Here is an 8649-nt window from a genome sequence, read left to right as displayed (position 1 = left end):
GGGTTACCGTGGAGCGGTTGTATCCTCTTCCCTTCATTAGCGTGCCCTTCTGGAAGCAAGGAACCTAACCCAGGAAGTAAACTTATTGTATGGTTTCAGTTTTTGAAAAGTGAGTTCCTCTCTGGGGAGGAAATCTTACTTCCTGTAAATACCACCCAAGAGCCCCCATAATCCAGAAGTGTTTTTAGAAAATCCATTCGTGTCCCTTCTGGGAATACACATCTCAGTCTTAATGAAGTTTTGCCCCGTTTCTTGATCAGAATACACCTCCATCACCTGAACGTAGTCGGAGCCCCCCAACAATGGATAAATTTGTCATCCGAACGCCCAGGATCCAGAATAGCCCACAGAAGAAACAGCTCGGAGGAAAAGTTTACAAGCAAGCCACGATCGAATCTTTGAAGGTGAGAAGGGACTTGGGAGCACAACGTGCAAAGGACTGTGATAATGAGGCAGTGCCAAAGGGTTCTACGTGGGGACCATGAGGGACATTTCAGGGACCATTTTTTCCTCCTCGCGTACCTTTATCAATTCCTGTACCTCTGCTACCCTGTAATTCAATTACTCTTGCATTGGGGTAAGGTTGCTAGCCAATAGGATCACTACCCCCCCTTGATTAAAAGGTTGTTTGTTTTCTTTGTGTAGCCCTGGCTGTCCTTGAACTAGCTGTGTAGACCAGGCTAGCCGCAAACTCAAAGATCTGCCTGCCTCTGCCTCCCCTACACTGCACCATCTCACCTGGGTAAGATGTATTCTTACGATGTGTACCAGTGTCTGTGTGTGGGTATGTTCACTAGAGGCTTTGGAGCTCTTTGGAGCTAGAGTAACAACAGAGCTACCTGAGGTGGTTGCTGGAAACTGAGCTAGGGTCCTCTGCAAGAGCAGTATATGCTCGCAACCACCCCTGAGCCATCATTTCTCCAGCCCCAAAGTTTTTAAGAAGGATTAAAGTTTCAGGTTGGATTCCATCTGCTCTAGAGACGAACCTAATAAGGAGTAAGTGAGGACGCTTTATTGTGCTTTGGCATCTTGTTGGCCAGAATTGTAGCATAGGGCTCCACAGCTCCACCTAGGACCACAGGGACTTCAATGTGTTATTTGCTCCCTGGAACTAAGTTTGTTTCCGACTAGTTAGGAAGAGGTGAGGAGCATTCACAAACAGGCAGTGAAGCTAAGTGTGCTAATGCACATTTGTAGACCGCACACTTAGAAATCTAATGCAGGAAGATGGAGAGTTTAAGAACAAAAGGCATTACGTGGCAAGGCTCTCAAGAAAAGAAATATATTAGGGGTGTGGCTTAGTGGTAGAGTGCTTGCTTGTCATATGTGAAGCCCTCCAGTCAGTCTCCATCACCACACCAAAAAAAATTTAAAAAGCTATAATCGCATAAATGCTAAATTAATTATGATTGTGCTAAAGACAACTTGCAGTGAATCTCTGGTCAGGTCACCTTGCGCCTCTTCTGCATTTTGATTTGTTTTTAGCTTTCCTGGTTGGTTTCTCTATACCTGAGATTCCTAATGTTTGTGCAGCCTAGAGCTCGGCCTTGGTTTGAATTGTTTATCCAGGGTGACCATACCCATCCCAAGGTGCTCTGGCTGTCCCTGACACACTTGCACCTCCAGTCTCGATTTCTGAAGTGAGAGGGGATCTGGGACTAGAAACAGAGATGGTGTGGTAGCATTCTGAGTACTTGGTTTAGATCCTAGTTGTATTCTTTCCCTAGGTGCCCCCATATGTAAGGAGTCTGGCTAGCTTCTCCCCTTCTTCCCAGCATTCTGTCTGCCCCCCAAATCCTACCTAACTATTGGCCGTTTAGCTTTTTATTAAACCAATCAGAGTGATACTTCTGATTATTCCATAAAATATCCTCCTTTTGTCTAAATAAAAAGGAAAGATTGTAACTCTAACCAAGTAAAACTATATATAATAAGAACAATTATGAAGTAAGTATTACATTTACCGTGTCCAGTCCATTTGTATTTGGCATATTTGGGGAGAATACTCCATTTTTTAGTCTTTTTATTTTCTATCATAACTAAGGAAAATGTAACTAACTATCTAGTCCTGGAAAGACCCTGGAAAGATGTACTATTACCTTGAGTAAACAGGAAGTGCAGTGCAAGCCATTCCCAAAATTCTAGAAATGATAGAGACATCTGGCTGCCTGGGCATTTACCCAAGGTTCTTCTGCAATGTTGGGGTGTCGATCTTCAGCCTACAGGCTGAGAATATCTGGCAGACATCTATAAAGCAGAAATTTTGAAGAACTGTCCTGCCTTGTTTTCTCAAAGTTCAGCAGTATTTTTCCATTGTGTCCTGCTTGTCCAGTTTATACAGCATACTGTCAACAATCAAGGCAAGGGCAGTTTCTTGCCCAAATGGCCAGCCTTGCCACATTGAAAGCAAACTCCATGTGGGTGTTCTTCAGTGCCCAGCATCCTTTTATGAAGTAGATTGGTACTGCCAGGAACAGATATATCTTGCTGTCATGAAAAGTCCTATGTTAACAAAACATTTTTCATGCCATATTCAGTAAGTCTTTGAAGTGTTTGAATACCATCTATCTATCTAAAATACATGTTTAACTTTGAAAACATGCCTAGTATGTTTTCAACTAGAGGTTGTTCAAAAGTAGACCCAACAATTCATACCTTTATCTCATCATTTCTATATTATGTCCGGCTTTTTCTCTTCAGAAAAAGATTCCTGTTCAGTTTTTTGTTGTTGTTGTTTTTTTTTGATTTTCGAGACAGGGTTTCTCCGTAGCTTTTGGTTCCTGTCCTGGAACTAGCTCTTGTAGACCAGGCTGGCCTCGATCAGTTTTTTTTTCTGACCATGAGCAATAACAGTTTGTAACCCACCCCCCAAACAATGACATTCATAATCCTCCAAATGATCAAAAACCACCCATCCCATCTCTTGGGAATGTGAGTTTTATGTTCTCTAGACTTCTTTCTGTTGTCTGGGGGGCTCTGGCATCTTTAAGGGACCCTGAAAAAATTAAGATAATGGTCAAGTCCTGGGAGCTAGCTGTTGTTCAGTCTCGGTATGATGGGAGAATGTAAGGGTTATCTAAAGTCCTGGCTGGAGTAGTCTGTGAGGCTGGACCATCTCAGCCAGCAGCCTTGAAGCTGTTCTGAATGCACAACTCAGAGGAAACTACAACAGAGGCTCTTGGGGAGGCTGAATCACCTGGCCACCCATTTTCATTGGTGCCTGCTCCCCTTCTTCTGAAAACACACAAACTTTCAAAGGTAACTTGCATTATCTGCATTAACACAAGTATGGAATGTGCAGTGTACACAAGTCACTTAAAGATGATTTTTTGTTTTATGTTTGAGCAGGTAAAATATACGTTACCTGTCTTATAGGGTGTTTTTTTTTTTTTTAGGTTTATTTCTTTATGTCTGTAGCTAGTATTTTCAGGGGGTCTCGCTGATCAAACCTGATCTCTATCAACCTTGAAAGAACCCACAGCTTTTCGTTTTCTTTAGAAACAAAAGCATAACCTCTTCCTCAATGAACATATTTTTGGCTTCAAAGTTAAGACATTTTAAAAATATATAGTTTGGTTTAATTTAGTAGTTTTTATAATTCAGTGTCTCTTAGCATCTATTATTTAATCATCAGCTATCAAAATATTTAAAGTCAATATAACACCATACAGGATCCAGACTCCCTGTGTATTTCCCATCTCCATGTGGCTTTTTTTAGTTACTTTACTTCTCTCTTTAGAAATTTTATTTTGTTTTTAAACTATTGTTTTTTTATGTTGCCTATATCCTTTTTTTTTAAGCCAACACACATTGTTAAACACACTGTAACCTGTTTAGAGGTTTATTCTGTCTGAACCTGCTTTACTGTGCATCTGTAATCTTTTCTGTCTGCATGAGCAGAACCTTAAACCGCCGTGCAGCTTAACTCATGGCACGCTGCCCCAAGGAGATGCTTGTCTCTGTACCATGGCCCCAGTGACAGACTGTGGAACTAGGAAGCTCTGTTTGGCTCCATCGTTGTGTTTGGAACCTTTATTTTATTTTATTTTATTTTATTTTATTTTTAAGCTTTCTCAGGTCTTATGTGGAAATATGTGCCCCCAGGTTGGATGCTATTTGTAGATGGATTTTTCTGTCCCGCCAATCAGCTCCTAAGTCATGACATGGAGACTTATTATTAATTATAAAAGCTCAGCCAATAACTTAGATTTGTTTCTAACTAGCTCTTATAACTTAAATTAACCTTTTTTTTTTTTGTTTTTGTTTTTTTGTTTTCTGAGACAGGGTTTCTCTGTAGCTTTAGAGCCTGTGCTGGAACTAGCTCTTGTAGCCCAGGCTGGCCTCGAACTCACAGAGATCCACCTGCCTCTGCCTCCCAAGTGCTGAGATTAAAGGCGTGCGCCACCACCGCCCGGCCTCCATATTTGTACTAACCTATGTTTCGTGTGTCCTACTCTTTCTATATCTGGTTGCCTTCTCCCTTTCTTCTTCCCAGCATTCTCTCTGCGAATCCTGCCTGACTATTGGTTGTTCAGCTTTTTACTAAACCAATCTAAGTGACACTTCTTCGGAGTGTACAAAAGGGTTATTCCACAACAGCATGTGCCACTGTGGCTGATGGGCATTCTGGTTTAGTGCAAGAATGTGCTGAAGGCTGAAGCCTTGTTTTCCTCACCAGTATCAGGATAGCTCAAGCTGCAGAGTTGTCATAGAACTTACGAGTAAATGCTTGGTGAGAGGGCCGATTGAGCTTTATGCCTGACATGTAGTAAAGATCCATAGTTTTTTTTTCTCCTGTGCAAGTCAGTGGGTAAAGGCACTTGCTGCCAAGCCTAACTAAGGGCCTGGGTTTGGTGACCCAGGACCTAAATAGTGGAAGGAGAGAACCAACTTACATGCTATCTTCTGACCAACACATATGCCCTATGACCTATGCATGCACAAATGAATAAAAATGTCAAAATAAAAATGTAAAGGCTTGTATAGTAAGACTAAAGCTTCAGAGAAGGTTATTGTGGTGATAATAATGATGGCATTTGTTGAGCCTGGATTTTTGTTTGTTTGTTTGTTAGTTAGTTTGTTTTGTTTTATTTTGTTCTGTTTGATTTTTTGAGACAGGGTTTCTCTGTAGCTTTGGAGCCTGTCCTGGAACTAGCTCTTATAGACCAGGCTGGCCTTGAAGTCACAGAGATCTGCCTGCCTCTGCCTGGAATTAAGGACTCGTACCACTACCGTCCAGTGAGCCTGTTTTTATAGGTCAGACATTAAACTTTACAGATATTGACTCTTAAGTCTTAGTAACAGCTATGAAAGGTTTTATCATTCACTGATGAAGAATCCAGAGATATGGCTTACTGGTTAAGAGCACTTCCAGAGCCAGGTGGTGGTGGCGCACGCCTTTAATCCCAGCACTCGGGAGGCAGAGGCAGGCGGATCTCTCTGTGAGTTCAAGGCCAGCCTGGTCTACAAGAGCTAGTTCCAGGACAGTCTCCAAAGCTACAGAGAAACTCTGTCTCGAAAAACAAAACAAACAAACAAACAAACAAAAAGAGCACTTCCAGAGGATCTGAATTCTATTCCCAACACTCATGACAGCTCACAACTCTCTATAACTCCAGTTCCAAGATATTTGATGCCCTCTTCTGACCTGTGAAAGTGTCAGGCATATACTTGGTGAACAGGCATGCATGTAGGCAAAACCCATTAAAACCCATTACATAAAAAAAGAAAGGACGCTGGGCGGTGGTGGCGCACGCCTTTAATCCCAGCACTTGGGAGGCAGAGGCAGGCGGATCTCTGTGAGTTCGAGACCAGCCTGGTCTACAAGAGCTAGTTCCAGGACAGGCTCCAAAACCACAGAGAAACCCTGTCTCAAAAAACCAAAAAAAAAAAAAAAAAGAAAGAAAGGACTCAATGAATAGAGAGGTGAGGTGGTTTGCCTAAGGCCAGTGCAGCACGGAGTAGCAGAGCAGGGGTTTGAACCAGGCAATCTGAGTCTATATAGTCTGCCCACTGGAACTAAAAAGAAGTAGGAGTTTCTAAATGCCAAGCTGGGAGGTATAACAATCTTAAGACCGTTTTACTTCTGTTATCAGCATATTACAAGTAATTTCACCATGGTCTTATCTCATGTAATAAAAGGGATACTCGGTGGAACTCTTGTAGTGTACATTTAAGTGGTAGAGGTTAATTTGGCTAATCTCATCTTACTCCTTTACGAAGTGATTAGTTCTAAGAACATATTTTTAAAACTATTATTATTATTAAAAGATATAGACTATGCCAGTTCTTTCAGGCTTAGTGCTTTGGAATGCTTTATGAACCTTTCCTTTGCAGGACTCACCAGCCAGTGTATTGCTGCCTGCCCCAGCCACATGAACGGTGCACATATCACTGCGTATGAGTGACCGCCTTCTGTAGCCACTCTTGTCAACCTGCAAGGCAGCTGTCCCAGCTGTAAGACGAGACTAAAGGACCATATATTCCCAGTGATAACCGTCCAGTATTCAGATTAGCTTTCCCTGCTGTACTCCACAGCCGTTCTCTTGTGTTGGTGTTCTGAGTATGCCCGTAAGGGATGGCGGTGCATGCTTGCAGTTCTATAGTTCCAACACTCAGACGCGGAAGTTGAAGTTGAAGGTTATCCTCAGCTACCTAGCAAGTTCAAGGCTAGGAGCCTGGACTGCCTGCAACTGTACTCTGCCCTTCAAAAAAGTAAAAATAAACTGGGCAGTGGTGGCACACACCTTTAATACAAGCACGTCGGAGGCAGAGGCAGGCGAATCTCTGTGAGTTCAAGACCAATCTGGTCTACAAAGCAAATTCTAGTACAGCCAGAGCTGTTACACAGAGAAACCCTGTCTTGAAAAAACAAAACAAAAAGTGAAAATGGTTATAATCAAATATTTCTTTGATATCTGTAAGAATTCCCTGTCTGGTTTCTGCTCTTATTCTTCAGACCTGAAACTATTGTATATAGATTTGTTTCATTCCACCTCCTGTACATTGAGGATGGGGAGATAAATTAAGAACAAATTGTTTTCACCCTCAAGCTATAGTTTGGTGGGAAAGATAGTCTTGTTAACAAGTGCATGCAGAAGCGTGGATACAGGAAGTGGTATGCAAACAGGAATGTGGTCAAAGGCAGTAGAAGGGAGGCTTCATGGAAGAGTTGATACTCAAGACTATTTAAAAGACAAATGGTTTTCAGGCAAAGGAAGTGGGTGTGAACCCTGTTTTGGCAGCTGCTGATAGTATCTAGAGCATATCTTGACACTAAAGGATCTCGGGTCATGGAAGAGCTTTTATATCAAGCTTAAGAGTTTGGACTTAAGCCAGGCAGTATTGGCACACATCTTTGGTCCCAGCTCTCAAGGAGGCAGAGGCAGTCTCTTGATCTCTGAGTTCAAGGCCAGCCTGGTCTACAGAGCAAGTTCCAGCACAGGCAGGACTACACAGAGAAACCCTGTCTCCAAAGAGCAGCAATAAAATAGTTTGGATTTATTTGTTCCATAAGTCAAAATGATCTGATTTGGGATTTCTAACCTGTTTCCGAACGTGTCTAGATGGCTAGATTAAACATCTTTAATAGGCCAGGCATGGTGGCTCACACCTTTAATCCCAGCACTAAGAAGTCAGAGGTGGGCAGATCTCTGTGAGTTCAAGGTCAGCCTGATCTATAAAGTGGGTTCTTGGCCAGCCTGGTCTACAAGAAAGAAAATCCTAAAGTACCGAGAAGAGACAGGAAACGGAATCCTGGAGCTTAAGTAGAAGATGAAGCTGGATTGTTTGGAGGTATGAAAAGCAGCTGTAATGCTTACAGGCTAGAACTTAAGGTTAGCATGGGACAGGCCTCCGAGCCTCATCTGTTGGGAGCTGGAGCTGGTACCCATGCCCCCAGTGGAATTCAAAACTAGAATAGGTCTACCATGTTTGTGGAAAGTGAGCTAGAAAAATTCTGCCTACCAGTTGAAGAACACAGTATGAAGATTGCCATCTTGTTGGGGTCTTAGATAAAAAAGAATTGACATTAATACATTAGAACCACATGCCTGTTAACTGTGCATACAAACTGTAAAGTTAGCATGAAGTCTAGGGTAAAACCAGGAAACTCCAAAACCTTGAAGAAGCACATGTGAGTTTCTTGTTCGGCCCTCCACATCCTAGAACACACAGACTCCCAAGGAAAGCAATCCTCTAGAGAACTCGTAGTCCAGACAAACCCCATGAGAAAGTAAACTATGAGGTGGGTAAGTGAACAGATAGATATGATAAATTCTCTACCCCAAGAAATGGGGATAAGAGAACTATCTGAAATCTTAGATATGTTTTGAATGTTCACAAAGATTTTAAAAAGGAAAGGAGTAGAAATAGGAATGAAAAAAGAATCAGCTCGTCCAATGAAAACGACATGTTTGTTGAAGTAGAAACATTGAACAGGTTAAAGTAGACATGATGTAGCCTAAGAGAAAAATCATGAATAGGAAGCTTGATAATAAGGAAATAATTTAGAATATATCACTTAGAAATAAAAGAATTAAAAAAAACGTAATAGGAGTTTTTAAAAGAGACTTGTAAGAAGATGGGCGCAAATATTTCTTTGAACATGGGTCCTAAAATGGCAGCATTTAAATGAAAGAAACACAATTA

General features: G+C 41.8%; 1 protein-coding gene across 3 annotated transcripts in view; it reads left to right on the top strand.

The window, feature by feature from the left end:
• Window positions 1-8649, top strand: part of Tceanc2 (transcription elongation factor A N-terminal and central domain containing 2) — a 40946-nt gene that overhangs the window by 1289 nt on the left and 31008 nt on the right. For all 3 annotated transcript variants that reach the window (XM_075947102.1, XM_075947104.1, XM_075947103.1), the window contains exon 2: window positions 261-404. In XM_075947102.1, the coding sequence (XP_075803217.1) occupies window positions 303-404 (102 nt within the window). In that variant the 5' untranslated portion in view covers window positions 261-302. The remainder of the gene's footprint in view (window positions 1-260; window positions 405-8649) is intronic.

Source organism: Microtus pennsylvanicus, chromosome 13, assembly GCF_037038515.1.
Source record: "Microtus pennsylvanicus isolate mMicPen1 chromosome 13, mMicPen1.hap1, whole genome shotgun sequence".
Classification (NCBI taxonomy): Eukaryota; Metazoa; Chordata; class Mammalia; order Rodentia; family Cricetidae; genus Microtus; species Microtus pennsylvanicus.
Note: the sequence above shows the minus strand (reverse complement) of the source record. Positions and strands in the feature narration are given on the sequence as shown.